The 17,019-nt window shown below is 43.7% G+C and overlaps 1 protein-coding gene across 8 annotated transcripts in view; it reads left to right on the top strand.

Annotated features, from left to right (window-relative positions):
* Positions 1 to 2,282: 2,282 nt before the first annotated feature.
* TRAF3IP1 (TRAF3 interacting protein 1) overlaps positions 2,283 to 17,019 on the top strand; it is an 86,636-nt gene continuing 71,899 nt past the window's right edge. For 7 of the 8 annotated variants that reach the window (XM_043505761.1, XM_043505760.1, XM_043505764.1 and 4 more), the window contains exons 1-5: positions 2,283 to 2,525; positions 4,589 to 4,657; positions 5,590 to 5,751; positions 11,739 to 11,882; positions 12,007 to 12,489. In XM_043505761.1, the coding sequence (XP_043361696.1) occupies positions 2,298 to 2,525; positions 4,589 to 4,657; positions 5,590 to 5,751; positions 11,739 to 11,882; positions 12,007 to 12,489 (1,086 nt within the window). In that variant the 5' untranslated portion in view covers positions 2,283 to 2,297. Of the gene's footprint in view, positions 2,526 to 4,060; positions 4,118 to 4,588; positions 4,658 to 5,589; positions 5,752 to 11,738; positions 11,883 to 12,006; positions 12,490 to 17,019 lie in introns of those variants that run through there. The other variant, XM_043505762.1, reaches the window with a different exon arrangement.

The following is a 17,019-nucleotide window of genomic DNA, read 5'->3' as shown; positions in this document are numbered from 1 at the left end:
CCCCAAACCCAGAGCCCCCTCCTGCACCCCAAGGCCCTCATCCCCAGCACCATCCCAGAGTCTTCACCCTTAGCCCAGAGCCCATACTCTTCTCCTGCACCCCTGCCCTACCTCAGAGCCCCCTCCCACACCCTGAACCCCTCATCCCTGGCCCCACCCCAGAGCCCTCGCCGACTCTTGCACCCCAACCTCCTGCCTCAACCCTCAGCCCCCTCCTGCACACTGAATCCTTTGGCCCCAACCCCCAGCCAGGAGACCCTCCTGCACCCCAAACCCCTTGTCCCCATCCCCACTCCAGAGCCTGCATTCCCAACCTAGAGCCCTCCCCCACCCCAACTCCCTGCTCCAGTGTGGAGACCCCTCCTGTACCCTGAACCCCTCATTTCTAGCCCCACCCCGGAGCCAGTTAGAGCCCACACTCCCTTCCTGCACCCCAACCCCCAGCCCCAGCCCAGTGAAAGTGAGTGAGGGTCGGGGAAAGCAAGACACTGGGGGAGGGGGGAATGTAGTGATTGGGGGCGGGGCCTAGGGAAGGGGCAGGGCTAAGGTGTTTGGGTTTGTAAACACCACCCTATATCGGAAACCTACTCACTGCAATTCCTACCTACATGCCTCCAGCTTTCATCCAGATCATACCACTCGATCCATTGTCTACAGCCAAGCTCTACGATATAAGCGCATTTGCTCCAACCCCTCAGACAGAGACAAACACCTACAAGATCTCTATCATGCATTCCTACAACTACAATACCCACCTGCTGAAGTGAAGAAACAGATTGACAGAGCCAGAAGAGTACCCAGAAGTCACCTACTACAGGACAGGCCCAACAAAGAAAACAACAGAACGCCACTAACCATCCCCTTCAGCCCCCAACTAAAACCTCTCCAACGCATCATCAAGGATCTACAACCTATCCTGAAGGACGAGCCATCACTCTCACAGATCTTGGGAGACAGACCAGTCCTTGCTTACAGACAGCCCCCCAATCTGAAGCAAATACTCACCAGCAACCACACACCACACAACAGAACCACTAACCCAGGAACCTATCCTTGCAACAAAGCCCGTTGCCAACTCTGTCCACATATCTATTCAGGGGATACCATCATAGGGCCTAATCACATCAGCCACACTATCAGAGGCTCGTTCATCTGCGCATCTACCAATGTGATATATGCCATCATGTGCCAGCAATGCCCCTCTGCCATGTACATTGGTCAAACTGGACAGTCTCTACGTAAAAGAATGAATGGACACAAATCAGACGTCAAGAATTATAACATTCAAAAACCAGTTGGAGAAACTTCAATGTCTCTGGTCACTCGATCACAGACCTGAGGGTGGCTATCCTTCAACAAAAAAGCTTCAAAAACAGACTCCAACGAGAGACTGCTGAATTGGAATTAATTTGCAAACTGGATACAATTAACTTAGGCTTGAATAGAGACTGGGAATGGATGAATCATTACACAAAGTAAAACTATTTCCCCATGAAGAAAAGGAGTACTTGTGGCACCTTAGAGACTAACAAATTTATTAGAGCATAAGCTTTCGTGAGCTACAGCTCACTTCATGCATCCGATGAAGCGAGCTGTAGCTCACGAAAGCTTATGCTCTAATAAATTTGTTAGTCTCCAAGGTGCCACAAGTACTCCTTTTCTTTTTGCGAATACAGACTAACACGGCTGCTACTCTGAAATATTTCCCCATGGTATTTCTCCCTCCCACCCCACCCCCCACTGTTCCTCTGATATTCTTGTTAACTGCTGGAATTAGCCTACCTTGCTTGTCACCATGGAAGGTTTTCCTCCTTCCCCCCCCCCCCCCGCTGCTGGTGATGGCTTATCTTAAGTGATCACTCTCCTTACAGTGTGTATGATAAACCCATTGTTTCATGTTCTCTGTGTGTGTGTGTATCAATCTCTCCTCTGTATTTTCCGCCAAAGGCATCCGATGAAGCGAGCTGTAGCTCACGGAGGCTGATGCTCCAATAAATGTGTTTATTTATTTATTTGTGTGTTTACTCTAAGGTGCCACAAGTCCTCCTTTTCTTTTTCGGCAACCCTAGTTTCACATCCCCCCATTTGTATCCCCCCCCCTTCTTGGCACCATCCGTGCCCCTCTGCCCTACGGATGCCCCCAGCCCGTTCCCTTATTGGTGCCCCTCTTCCCCCGTTGACCCCATTGGTGCTCGGATCGGGCCCTGCCCCGCCCCCGGCACGGAGGGGCGGGGCTGCTCCAAGAGAGGGGTGGGCGGGGCCCATCAGGGCTGTTCCGCCCTGTTGCTAGGGCCGCAATGAGGGTAGTAACAGCTGTCTCGGCCGCTGCGCCTGCGCAGTGGAGGGCGGCGCGCTGCATGCCGGGAGGGGTCGGAGCCCGGGGCGGCCCGGCCGGTGCCGCCATGAACGGGGCCGTGGTGCGGCGCACGCAGGAGTTGCTGGGGCGGGTGATTCGCAAGCCGCCCCTCACCGAGCGGCTGCTCAGCAAGCCGCCCTTCCGCTACCTGCACGACGTGATCGGCGAGGTGAGGCGGGGCGGCCCCGGCCCCGGCCCCGGGCTGCGCGTCCCCCGGTTGCTAGGCGCCGCGGGGCGGAGACCCCTGAGGGCAGCGCCCGAGGGAGGCCCCCCCCCCGAGTGTGCGCTGCCCCCCCCCCCCGTCTCCCCTACCGGCCGCCTCAGCCCGGCTGTCTCGAGAGTCTGGCTCCAGGCTGCCGAGGCCAAGGCAGGGGGCGTGTGACTGGAGCGCGGCCCCGGGGGGGGGGCCCGCAACTGAGGGGCGGCCGCTTACCTGGCGGCTGCATCAGGGGCCTGGGTTTAGTTCCCCTACTGCCCCTGCACTGGGGCCATCGGCCGGTCCCCTGGGCCTGGGCTAAGACACCTGCCCCTCTGGGCAGCCTAGCGGCAGGGCTCAGGGCTGTGAACCATTTCACACCCTGTGCAACGGAGTTAGGGCGACCTGACCCCTCCTGTGGACGCAGCTAGGTTGGCAGAAGAATTGTAGCTAGCTACCTGCTGCCCTGCGGTGGGATTTGTTACAGCAAGGAGAAACCCCCTCCCTCCCTGCGGTGCCATGCTTTTGCCTCCCTTTTCCAATGGGGGGAGGTAAGAGTTCTTGCCCATCTTCATCAAACTTATTAACAGCCACAGATGAAAGATAATGCCACAATCGGAAGCGTTTTCGGTCTTTAGAATTCCAGTTGGCCTTTAAGACTACAGGAGATGCTTGTTTGCAGCAAACCTCGTAAGAGCAACCACTGCTTATGACAGGTTTCAGAGTAGCAGCCGTGTTAGTCTGTATTCGCAAAAAGAAAAGGAGGACTTGTGGCACCTTGGAGACTCACACATTTAAAAAAAACTTTTTTCCACCAAATGCATCGGATGAAGTGAGCTGTAGCTCACGAAAGCTTATGCTCTAATAAATTTGTTAGTCTCTAAGGTGCCACAAGTACTGCTTTTCTCGCTGCTTATGAGTAAGGCTGCGAGTTTGTCATGGAAGTCACAGATTCTGTGGTTCTGCAGCAGCCGGTGCGGCTGGCCCGCGGGCTGCCTGAGGGGCTTGGGCAGTCCTTGACCCAGCCACACCGGCTCCTGCTGGGGCAGTGTCAGGCCCTCTCCTTCCCCAGCAGCAGCAGAAGTTTGGGTGCAGGGGGTTGGGGAGGGTGTGAAGGCTCTGGGTGGCGCTTACCTTGGGAGACTTCCCAGAAGCAGAGACATGTTCCTCCCTCAGCTCTTAGCTCTACGCGCTGCCTCTTCCCGCAGGCACTGCCCCAGCAGCTCCAGTTGCCCACATTTCCCAGCTAATGGGAGCTGCAGAGCCAGCGCTTGGGGCATGGGCAGCATGCGGAGCTAGGAGCTGAGGGAGGGACATGTTACCACTTCTGGGGAGCTGCGAGGAACTGGGTAGGAACCTACCAGCCTCACCAATCTCCCACCCCCAGCACCAGCAGGGGTCCTGGGCCATGTGCTGCTCCCCTCCCCCCCGTGCATCCACAGCGCCCCCAGGCTGTCCTTCTGAGCATCCACAACACCCACTGGAGCAACGTAGCAAAAGGCACAGATATGTTGCTACTAATGAACGTCTACTATATTCTCTTCTGACAGATTTAATAAAAGGAGGTAAGCAGTCCTATACTGGAAGATGTTCACAGAGTTTGTTTTTTTTACCTTTCTTGAAAGAAAAATGGATTACTCGCTAGAAAATTTGAAATTCTCTGAACTCATAGTCTGTGCATGTCCACAAAGAAATCAACCACCACCAAGTTAGGCAGAAACAGAATAAATCAAGATTGTAGTTAAAAGCATAGAGCCTTGTGGGTCCATGAACCTTAATTTCCTATTTTTTAAAAAAAAAGTGGATGCACAAATCTTCCATACTGCAGAGTTGTAATAATTGACAAGATTTTGAATGGCTTATTGAAACACATTACAGAAGTGATCATTGAAATAGAGAAGATCTTTAAAACTGCCCCCAAAATAATTCAGGATGAAATAGCATCTCTCTAAATAATTGCAGGAAGCTCATAAAAGTTTTTTTCAGAAGCTTTTCAATATTTTTTAGTAATTTACTGAATTTCCTTTGCTTTGAAGGTAATCAGAGTGACCGGTTTTATGAATGGGCTTTACACAGATTTTGAGATGAGATCTGATAATGTTAAGGTGGGTATGACATTTCCTTATTTCATGTTGAAATTCTTTATAACTTGCCATCAGGTACTGTCACTTATTCATGTGTCACTGAATTCTATTTACTATGACAAACCTACACTCTTCTAAAGCTAATATTGTCAAGGACTAGTCTCAAATGCTGCCTTTTTTAAAGTGTTGTGGTGATATTTGTATTGTGGTAGTGCCCAGTCACTGATCAGAACTCTACTGTGCCAGGCACAATACAAAACAAAATTGTTGGAAAGATACTTATCTATACATTTTTTTTAAATTAATCTGTTTAATATGTTGCTCAAGAAAATAGAACTCAATGTCTGCACATCAATATAACGTAATATTAAGTATATGAGATGAACAATGATTTGCAGTGTTGCTGTTGCAGTGTTGGTCTCAGGATACGAGAGACAAAATGGGTGCGGGTAGTATCATCTGTTGAACCAACTTCTGTTGGTGGAAGGCACAAGCTTTTGAGCTTCCTCAGGTTAGGAGAAGGTAAATAGAGTATCCAGGCTGAACTGCCCTCTTCATTTTAAGCAATCTCCTACAATATGTGTGAACCTTTTATGCTTAACAATCTGCTCCACTTCGTTAGCTGTGACACTCTGTTTATTTTCTCCAGACCTGAGGAAGACTCTGTGAAGCTCAAAAGCTTCTCCCTTCCACCAAGTGAAGTTGGTCCAATAACATTTATTACTTCACCCACTTTATCTCTCTCATAAAAAGTGATTGTAATTTAAAAAAAAATTGGAACTTCTTTTTAATTTTAATTTTGGATTACAATAACTATCAAAATGCTTATTTCTAAAATGAAAATGATTTGTAATAATAATGGATAATTTCATATAGGAAAGTTTCTGTAAATATGCTACAAATCAGAGGATAAATAGACTTTTAATAAAGTATAACATTAATTTTTTTCCCAGGATAAAGATGCCAAAATCGGCTTCCTCCAGAAGGCTATTGATGTTGTCATAATGGTAACAGGGGAGCCATTGTTAGTGAAGCCAGCACGTATTGTAGCTGGACATGAACCTGAAAGAACCAATGAGTTTCTCCAAGCAATTGGAAAATGCTGTCTCAATAAGGTATGATCATACTGTCAGTGGTTCACATGAATGGTTCCCAACCTTTTCAGTCCTGTGGGTGTGTCTTGTTAAACATAACCAATATGTGATTCATAGACTTCAAGACCAGAAGAGACCATCATGGTGACTAGTGAGCCACATGTGGCTCTTTTACAGTTAGAGAGGCTCCTGGAGCCCCCCACAACCCTCCATTCTTTATCTACCAGACTGTGGTGGGGGGAGCTCAGGGCTTCTGCCCTGTGGTGGGGCTAGGACTTCTGCCAGAGACGACTGGTGCCTGCTGAGAGTGGGGGCACACAATGTAAAGGTTTTCCCCCTCACAACAGCTTGAGTCATACCCCCCCAGACACATCCTCTCTCTTCCCCTCCTTGGAGTGGCTCTCCCTGGTGTTCTCAGCTGCTGGCTGCTGCCTCTACCCAAGGCACAGGTCCCAGCTTGCTGGCTCCAGCAGCTACCGTATAGGGAGGGGGCCCGGCAGCACCATGTGACCGAGCGGGATCAGCAACCCTGGCAAAAATTGTGGGGGGGAGGATGTGACCCCATGTGTCTCCCTCCCACGTTGCCTCTGGCTTCTGCCCAGTGGGTCGGTCTCAGGGCTTCAGCCCTGCGGGAAGCGCCTGCCAGGGCTTCAGCCCCATGGGGTGTACATGCCATGGCTCGGGGCTTCACAGCAGGAGTGGGACAAGCGCCTTCCTTGGGGCTGAACCTCTGAGACCCCTTTTTCTGCAGGGCTGAACCCCTGAGCTTGGGCAGGTGCCTCCCGCAGGGCTGAAGCCTTGAGACCCCCTTCCCTGCAGGGCGGAAGCCCCAGCAGGTACCTCCCATGGGGCTGAAGCCCTAAGCCCCAGCAGGCACTCCCCAGCTCTCGAACTTCTGAAGATTGTCATATGTGGGTTGGAAGTTCAATAAGTTTGATTTAGTCTGACCTCCTGCACAGCACAGGCCATGGAACCTCACCTACCCACTTCTGTAAAAGACCCTTAACTTCTGGCTGAGTTACTGACATCCTCAAATCATGGTTTAGAGACTTAAAAATACAGAGAATCCACCAGTTCAAACCAGCCAGTCACCTATGCTGCAGAGGAAGGCCAAAAAAACCTGGGTCTCTGCCAATCTGCCCTGGGAGAAAATTCATTTCCAACCCCAAATATGGCGATCAGTTAGTGACACTGAGCATATTGGCGAGACCCACCAACCAGACTCCTGGAAAGAATTATCTGTAGTAACTCAGAGCCCTTATTATCTAGTGTTCCATCTATGGTTGTAGGATATAAATGCTAATAGCAGTCGTGGACAGGCCAGATGCCATTCTAGGCAATCTCATCATACCATCTCCTCCATAAACTTACCAAGCTCAGTCTTGAAACAAATTGTTTTTTGCCCCCCACTGTTTCGCTTGAAACGCTGTTCCAGAACTTCACTCCTCTGATGATTAGAAATCTTTGTATAATTTCAAGCCTAAACTTGTTGGTGGCCAGTTTATATCCATTTGTTCTTATCACAGCATTGTCCCTTAACTTAAATAACTTCTCTTCCTCCCTGGTACTTAACTCTCTGATGTATTTATAGAGAGCAATCATATCTCCCCTCAGCCTTCATTTGGTTAGGGTAAACCAGTTCAAGGTCCTTAAGTTTCCTCATAAGGTAGGTTTTCCATTCCTCAGATCATCCTAGTAGCTCTTCTCTGCACCTGGTCCAATTTGAATTCACCGTTCTTAAACACGGGAGACCAGAATTGCACACTGTATTCCAAAAGAGGTCTCACCAATGCCTGGTGTAATGCCAATGACACTTCTCTATCTCTACTGGAAATACCTTGCCAAGTGCATCCTAGGATTGCATTAGCCTTTTTCACAGCTGCATCATATTGGTGGCTCATAGTTATCCTGTGATTGACTAATATACCTCCGTCTTTCTCCTCTTCTGTTGCTTCCAACTGATAAATCCCCAGCTTATAGCAAAAATTCTGGTTATTAGTCCCTAAGTGCATACCTTTCACTTGGCATGATTAAATTTCATCCCATTTCTATTTCTCCAGTTTTCAAGGTCCTCCAGATCTTCTTGTCTGATATTCCAGTCCTCCTTTTTATTGGCAATACCTCCCAACTTTGTGTCATCTGCAAATTTTATTAGCACACTCCTACTTGTTGTGCCAAGGTCATTAATAAACATGTTAAATAAGACTGTTCCCAAGACTTATTCCTGAGGAATTCTACTAGTAACTTCCCTCAAGTCTGACAGGTCATCTTTCAGGATGATGGGTTATGGTCTCCTATTAACCAGTCTGATTCCTGTATTAAGCCCCATCTTCTTTAATTTAATTTAACTTATTTCTCATATGGAACTGTATCAATACCTTACTGAAATTCAGGTAGATTAGATCTACTGCATTTCCTTTGTCTAGAGAATCAATTATCTTATCAGGTTGGTCTGGCATGTTCAACCCTTTGTAAAACCATGTTGTATTTTATTCCAATTACCACTTACCTGTATGCCCTTAACTGCTTTCTCTTTCAAAATTTGTTCTAAGATCTTGACAATTGAGGTCAAACTAATGGTTTCTCGTTTCCTGGATTGCCTTTTCTCCCTTTCTTAAATATCCATACTATATGAGCAATTCTTCAGTCATAGCGTACGAACCCCGAGTTTACGGATTCATTAAAAATCCTTGCTATTAGGCTTGCAATTTCATGTTCCTGTTCCTTTAAAAATCTTGGATGGAGATTATCCAGGCCCCCTGGATATGGTCCCGTTAAGCTGTTTGAATTTAACTTCCACCCCCAATATCGTGATTTCTACTTCCACATCCTCATTTCCGTTACTGATCCTGCCACTGTCCCCAAGCTCCTCATTGGTCTCACCCAAAACTGAGGTAACATATTGGTTTGTGTTAGGCCATTCCTCGATTGGCTGTAATCTCCACCCCATCCTCAGTGTTAAGCAGTCACACTTCTTGTTTCTTGTTTTCTTTTTCTTTACATAGCTAAAGAACCTTTTACTATTGGTTTTAATTTCCCTTGCAAGTTCCAATTCTGCTTGGCTTCTGGCAATTCTTTCTTTTCCCCCCTACTTTCTGACTTCCAGGAGGTATCTTTCCTTGCGGATCCGTCCCTTCTATTCCGCATAGGCAGGCTGTCTGCTTTCTCTTAATAACCGGTTTGAGATGTTTTTCCATCCAGTTTGGTCTGCAACCCTTCATATGATTCCTCCCCCCACTTTCGCTCAGGAGGTGTGCTCCAGATAGTTCCTGCAAGTTTGAGTTAAAGTGAATCCAAGCCTCTTCTATATTCAGATCCTTGGGTTAGTCAGTGTAGTCCTCTTCTGTAACTAAGTCCCTTAATTTTTTTTTTTTTAGCTTGCCCTTTTGATATCAAGGACCCCAATTGTTTATCCTTCCATTTAGTTTAAACTGATTCATGGACATGACAAACTATATGGAAACTTATCCACTATTTTTATTTACTCAATATATGAATTGTGGTGTTGTGTTAACTGCAGTATAACATAACTAAAAGTAAAGATGGCCTGATTCTTTAACTGATGTAAAGCAGTGTAACTCCATGGAAATCAGTGGAGCTTTTTACATAAATTGAGGATCTGGCCCATGAACTTTGGCTGTATCATCACCATATTAGGTGAACATGGAATAGTCTTTGATTTAATTACAACAGAATCCACAAGCATTTTCTCAGTAGGAATTTCCAGATTTTCAGTGTACTTGAATATTCCTAAATGAGTTGATGAGCATATCTTTAGGCACTTACTTTTCAAAATCTTTCAACCTTTTAACATCACAAATGGAGGTGTTTACTGTAGAGAAGCCACTCTTTCTTCCAAGTGTACAAAAAAGCAACAATGGAGAATTGGATCTCTCGTCTTAGTAACCTTGAAAACTCATGGGTTTTAAAACAGCTGTTGCCTTTAATATAGCTTGTTGTATTCCTGTCTTTTGCTTATAGTTACTGTGGAGCTTTTGAAATAAGACTAATCTTCTTGAGCTCTTTATCCACTGTTGCCCTCCTTGATCATAGCCTCAGTCTGATCATTGATCTGAACAAGAACAGATGGACAGGCTCTAATCTCCTGCAGAGTCCTTCCCTTTCATAAAAGAAAATACTATATTAATGGTCCAAAACACTTGGGGTAATGATAGTGAAGTCTTTAAGGACATTATTATAAAATACTGTAGTGTTTAAGGATTGTACCTGAGGATCATTCAAATTGATTTTTTGGTAATCCAGTAGTTTTTGAAGTTCATATTGCATGCAAGCCCTTCCCATAGCTTTTCAATAAATCGTGTTAGATTCTTTCTTGTTTGAAATTAGGGAGGGAGAATCTAGGAAACAGGCTTTGGATTGCTTAGATAATGATCTTGACCCCGAATTTCCTTGGGAATTTTTGACAAGATCCAGTATCCTGAAAGTAGTCTCAGTCACCTGGGTATGGGATTGAGATAATTATCCTATTTATTTTTATGATTGTGAAAATATAAGACTTGGTCTTGTGACAAAGCTCTGTCCTTGCCTCTGTTGGTCCCGTGTTTCCTGGTGGATTTCGCTAGCCTCAGAGGCTCACTGTGACCCTCCACGTAACCCTTCTCTCTCATAACATGTACAATTCCCTGGACTACTTCCCCCACAGCAGCCCTCACTTCAAGTTCCACTTCACCCTTACCTCAGGGCCTCCTTCCTTGTGCCTGATATGGTGTGTACTACTCAGCCTCTCCAACAGCGCAACTTCCTCCCACAGCTTCTGACATGCACACCCACCTGACTAACTGGGAGGCTTTGAACTAGTTTCAGCCAGCCCCTGATTGGCTTCAGGTGTCTGAATCAACCTAGCCTTCTCCCTGCCTTCTGGAAAGTTCTTAATTGGCCCCAGGTGTCTTAATTGACCTGGAGCAGCTGCCATTTCACTTATCCTGGTACCAGGGATTTGTTTAGCCTGGAGCTAATATATCCATCTCCCACTACTTTTCCATAGCCATCTGGCCTTGCCCCGTCACAGTCTGTTGTGTGCAAAGGATCCTCTGGTCCCAGGACTGTTTAAATTAAGACTTTTCATGCCAATCTGATGCTCTTTAGTGTTTCTGTAAGTGAGGCAAATGTCACTAATGATGTTCAGATGCTAGTGACTGAATGTGAAAACCCACAAAAAGTCATCCTTCTCCAATTGTATACCAAGAGAGAATCAGAGTAGCTCAGATGCCTGACTTCTCTCTGAGTTGTTATGAGGGGCAAAATCAGTTCCAGTGACTGTAACTATCCAGTTCTCTTTCAGGAAGAGCAAGGTTGAGTAGAAAAATTCCTAAGGGTATGGTAACCTCAGTATATATACTCAAATCTTGGTATAATAGAATTCATGGTCACTGTTGTGCAGAAGCTGAGACCTGACTTTAGCTGCCACCCAAATGGACTGGTAAAAATTATTTGCTTAGTAGTTTTTCAAAGCTGGATCAAATTGAACTGGACACTTGAGAGCTTCTTTTAACATGGTCGCTAAATTCTGTTGGAAGTGCTCCTCAGCACAAGTTTCCTAGCATTTTTTAAAAAATGCATCTTTTAAAATGAAACAGTTTGTTGGATAAAATGGAGTCACATCAGAGTATATCTAAATGCAGCATTGTAGGTTTTGGAATATTTAGTGTAGCAGTCATAATAGGGTAGATACTTCCAAAATAATCCATGTTACTATTACAGAGAAGGTAAAAGACGACGCACTGAGAATCATTAGCATTGGAAACATGTAATAGTAATAGAAAAAAATCACAACATATATGGATAGTTTTGGTGGCTAGAGTCAAATTAAAAAAGAGGCACAAGAAAGCAGTTGACTTAAATTGGTGAATTGTCTTTGAATGAGAGGAGTAGCATAAAACATACATGATTTCATAAAAATCATCCTGGGAACTACAGAATTAGAAATGCAGATTGCATTTAATAAAGTAACACAAACTAATTTTCATTGGATTTAATCTTCTCTGCAGTTGTCCAGTGATGATGCTGTGAAGAGGGTACTTGCTGGGGAGAAAGTGGATATCAAAGGAAAGCCTCCATCTACTTCTAAATCTCAAGATAAAGAAAACAGAGAATCCAGGGCAGAAGAACAAAAAAGCCATAAGGATAAAGAGGTGGGCTTTGCTGCTTTTCTGGGGGGAAATGGACTACAACTAGAAATATTTTGGGGTGAAAAATACTGTGTAATGGAACTGGCTTGTGCTGTAGTTTTAATATTACCTTCTACTCTATTTTTAGGGCAGAGGAGACAATGAAATAAAAGACAGAAGTACAAGCCGAGACAGAAAACCTAGAGAAGAGTTGAAAGAAGAAGAGAAGAAGCAAAGAGAAAAGGAAAGAGACAAGCATAAAGAAAATGAGAACAGGCATAAAGACCTTGAAGAAGACAATTTTAGAGAAGGTGAAAAACATGAAAGAGAGAAAAGCAAGAACAGAACATCCAAACAAGGAAGAGAAACAGAAAAAAGCAGAGACAAAGACAAAGGAGATCTGGAACGAGAAAAAGATCTGGAACGTGATAAAGGATGGGAGAAGGAAAGAAAAAATGAAGGAGGAAAAGAAAAGGAAAAATTGAGAGAAAGGGAAAAAGAGAAGGGCAGGGACAAAGACCGTGAGAAAGACAGAGATAGGGGAAAAGACAGAGAGAGAGACAGACGAAGGGATCGAGGCAAAGTCGGGGAACGCTCGAAAGAACAAGGAACGGTTAAAGCAGAAAAAAAGGTAAAACAAACGCTTTTTGGAAAAAAGGTCCTTACTAACATGTGCTCTGAGCCCTGTGGTATTAATGTTGAGTCTGTGTCTTTATATCACGTTTGCACATATCTTCATCTGGCATTTTTGGTTGTCTGTGGTTAATTTAATGATTCTTAAGTGCCTTTGTTTTCACTTAGCAGAAACCTGCTTGCTTCATTAATTTAAAAGTAATGGACACTCTTTCCTATCATCAGAATCCCTTTCCCCTCTCCCTTCTTTTTTTGTAGTACTAAACATGGACTGCGATTGTATGAACACATACACACTCTATACCTTCAGCTGAATACTGCTTTGCAGAGGCAGCTCCAGGGGCTGTAGTGTGCTCCATGATCCTGTTTGTTGATGCTTTGCATAATCACAGGTTTCAGAGTAGCAGCCGTGTTAGTCTGTATTCGCAAAAAGAAAAGGAGTACTTGTGGCACCTTAGAGACTAACACATTTATTTGGGCATAAGCTTTCGTGAGTTACAGCTCACTTCATCGGATGCATTTTACATCCAATGCATCCGATGAAGTGAGTTGTAGCTCACGAAAGCTTATGCCCAAATAAATTTGTTAGTCTCTAAGGTGCCACAAGTACTCCTTTTCTTTTTTTCACAGGTTTCAGAGTAGCAGCCGTGTTAGTCTGTATTCTCAAAAAGAAAAGGAGTACTTGTGGCACCTTAGAGACTAACAAATTTATTAGAGCATAAGCTTTCGTGAGCTACAGCTCACTTCATCGGATGCATTTGGTGGAAATGCATCCGATGAAGTGAGCTGTAGCTCACGAAAGCTTATGCTCTAATAAATTTGTTAGTCTCTAAGGTGCCACAAGTACTCCTTTTCCTTTTCTTTTTGTTGATGCTGTGTCCTTTGAACTAGCCTTTTCACAGCTTTTGTAAATGGCATCCAGCAAAGAGAATCTTGGAGCATATCAAAACCTTGAAGGTAGTGGAACCCCTTGCATCTCATTTGAAGTATTGTGTGCTCTAGCAAAGAGGATCTTGGGCATCTGAGTCCTGGAAGTGACCGCATAACCAGCATCCTCCCTACAAATGGCATCTGTTGAAAATATTCTTGTGGTATATTGGAGTCCTTGTAGACAGTAGCTGCAGAGTCTCTGTAAAGAAACAGTCCTGCAACAGTTCAGATATGCAGAAGGAGGGGACTACTTTCCCTTTTATGTAAAATGATTGCTGAGGGGGAAGGGCTCTCATTATTAAACCGCAAAACACAAACCAATAGCTGCTGCCTTTGATTTATAACGTAATTTTTCTCTGGGAAGCTATTGCCCATTCTAGATTGTCTACTTCTAGTCTTCAGTCAAGAAGTCTTTCACCTGCTACTACTGTGTCAGGGACAAGAATGTACTCCAGGTTGCTTCTATGCAGGTGACTGTCTTTACAGGCCTGACTCTCTTGAGCTGAGGAACTCTTCTCACCAATAAATCAGTCCATGTAATTGCTAGTGGTAGATATCCTGATGTCTTCTGTGAAAAAACAAAATTTATGAAGAGAGTGGAGTAATGGTATAATAATTTTAAATCTCCAATCACACCAACACCCTCTTTGAGTGCCATTATTGGAAATGTTCCCTCTGAAGTTTTTAAGTTTCTCCAGGAGGAATAACACACAGCATTAATTCTCACATTTTTTACTGATGTGACCCATCAGCTGGATTTTGTCTTTTGTCACCCACCATTACATATATGCACCTCCCATCCCAACACTGCAACCCTGATCTGGCCTGGTATGGAGGGAAGCCCTGGAGGAGGTTGGGGATGGATAATGAGCCTACCCTGCACTCAGCCTGCAGAGATGGCTCCTATCTCATGGGGTTGGCTTCATCATCCAATGGTTACACCACGTGTCAGGTTGCAGTGCTTGGAGCGGGGAGAAGTGTATATTTGCTTAGGGCCCTGTGACCCATGTACAACCTTCCCACGACCCACTTACAGGTAGAGACCCCTTGTTTGAGAAACACTGACATATGGGCCTGTTTGCAGTTAAATCACCTAGTGGTAAAATCAACTGAATACTACTAGGTGCTAGAAAGCCTTGTTAACATCAGGCCTTTGTGGAAATCCCACCTCCCTCCATGATATCTTAATTTGAGCCATTTTGTTCTGTATTGTACTTCCTGATGATCAAATTGGCATTGCTTTTCTGAATGGCAGTAGGGCAGTTAGTGTACAAGTTTGGCCTCTTTGGCCTGCCTTTCTTGTGACTGGCTGTCTTTAGACTTGTTCGCTTGGTTCCAGCTTTGTTCTTGCTTCTTGAAAGGAAGCCTACCAGCATCAAGCCATTTCCCTCCTGCGGGGGGTGTTATGTCCATCAGGACAAAAGAAACCAAAGGACATGAAAAGAATAAATTATTTAATTGTCTATATACCAATGAATATAAATACAGAATTGTGGAAAATTTATATGGGGTGCCATGGGATACAAGGAGAAATCTATGGTCAGCAGAGTTGAGGACAATAAAGAGGTTTTTTAAAGTATATTAGGAACAAAAAGAATCCTAACAATAGTATTGATCCATTACTAGATTCCAATCAACATGGGTTTATGGAAAACAGATCCTGTCAAGCTAACTTGATGGATCTTTTTGATCAGATTACAAGTTTGGTTGATGAAAAGTAATAGTGTTGATATAATAGACTTCTGTAAGTCATCTGACTTGTAACACATGACATTTTGATTTAAAAATTAGAACGACATGAAGTCAACATGATACACATTAAAGTGCTTAAAAGCTAACTGATAGGTCTCAAAATGGGGAATCATCATCCAATATGTGCGTTTTTAATGGTGTCCCAGATGAATTGGTTCTCAGCGCTATGATATTTTATATCTGTATTAAATCATCATTGATAAAGTTTGCAGATGACACAAAAATTGAGGAGTGGTAAATAATCGTGAGGATAGGTCACTGATACAGATTGATCTGGATCGCTTGTTAACCTGGGTGCAAACAAACAGTATGTCATTTTAATATGGCTAAATGTGAATGTATACATCTAGGAACAAAGAATGCAGGCCATGCTAATAAGATGAGGGACTCTATTCTGGGAAGCAGTGACTCTGAAAAAGATTTCGGGATGGTGGTTAATGATGAGCTTCCAGTCTGATGCTGCGGACAAAAGGGCTAGTGCAATCCTTGGATGCATAAACGGAGGAATCTCTATTAGGGGTAGAAAGGTTATTTTACTGCTATATTGGCAATGGTGCAGCTGCTGCTGGAATACTGTGTCCAGTTCTGATGTCCACAATTCAAGAAGGGTGTTGATAAATGTAAGAAGGTTCAAAGAAGGGCCACAAGAATGATTGATTAAAAGTAGGGCTGTCGATTAATCGCAGCTAACTCATGCAATTTAACTCAAACAAATTCATCGTGATTAAAAAAATCGCGATTAATCGCAGTTTTAATCACACTGTTAAACAATAGAATACCAATTGAAATGTATTAAATATTTTGGATGTTTTTCTACATTTTCATATGTATTGTATTCTGTGTTGTAATTGAAATCAGTGTATATTATTTTTGATTCTAAATATTTGCACTGTAAAAATTAGAAATAAGAAATAGTATTTTTCAATTCACCTCATACAAGTATTGCAGTGTGCAATCTTTCTCGTGAAAGTGCAACTTACAAATGTAGCAATGTTTTTGTTACATAACTGCACTCATAAACAAAACAATGTAAAACTTCAGAGCCTACAAGTCCACTCAGTCCAAACTGGGCATTATAATGAAAAGCTTGTTTTCAGGATCAATAAAAATCAATGATTTAAAAAAAAATTAAATTTAAATTAAATAGAGGTTTATATTCTTAAAACTATGGCTGTCTATTAATCGCAGTTAACTCACACGATTAACTCAAATTGCAATTAATCACACGGTTAAACAATAGATTACCAATTGAAATCTATTAAATATTTTTGGATGTTTTTCTACATTTTCAAGTATATTGATTTCTATTACAACACAGAATACAAAGTGTACAGTACTCATTTTATGTTAGGTTTTTATTACAAATATTTGCACTGTAAAAATGATAAAATAGTATTTTTTCAGTTCACCTCATACAAGTACTGTAGTGCAATCTCTGTTGTGAAAGTGTAACTTACAAATGTAGATTTTTTTTTTTTTGTTACATACCTGCGCTCAAAAACAAAACAATGTAAAACTTTAGACCCTCCAAGTCCACTCAGTCTTACTTCTTGTTCAGCCAAGACAAACAGGTTTGTTCACATTTACAGGAGATAATGCTGCCCTCTTCTTATTTACAATGTCAGCAGAAAGTGAGAACAGGCATTTGCATGGCGCTTTTGTAGCTGGCATTGCAAGGTATTTACGTGCCTGATGTGCTAAACATTCGTATGCCTCTTTATGCTTCAGCCACCATTCCAGAGGACATGCTTCCATGCTGGTGATGCTTGTTAAAAAAAAAAGTGTTAATTCAATTTGTGATACAATTCTCCCCCAAGGAGTTCAATGTCCCCTGTTCTATTTTACT

The sequence above is a fragment of the Dermochelys coriacea genome, chromosome 11 (genome assembly GCF_009764565.3).
Source record: "Dermochelys coriacea isolate rDerCor1 chromosome 11, rDerCor1.pri.v4, whole genome shotgun sequence".
NCBI lineage: Eukaryota > Metazoa > Chordata > Testudines > Dermochelyidae > Dermochelys > Dermochelys coriacea.
Note: the sequence above shows the minus strand (reverse complement) of the source record. Positions and strands in the feature narration are given on the sequence as shown.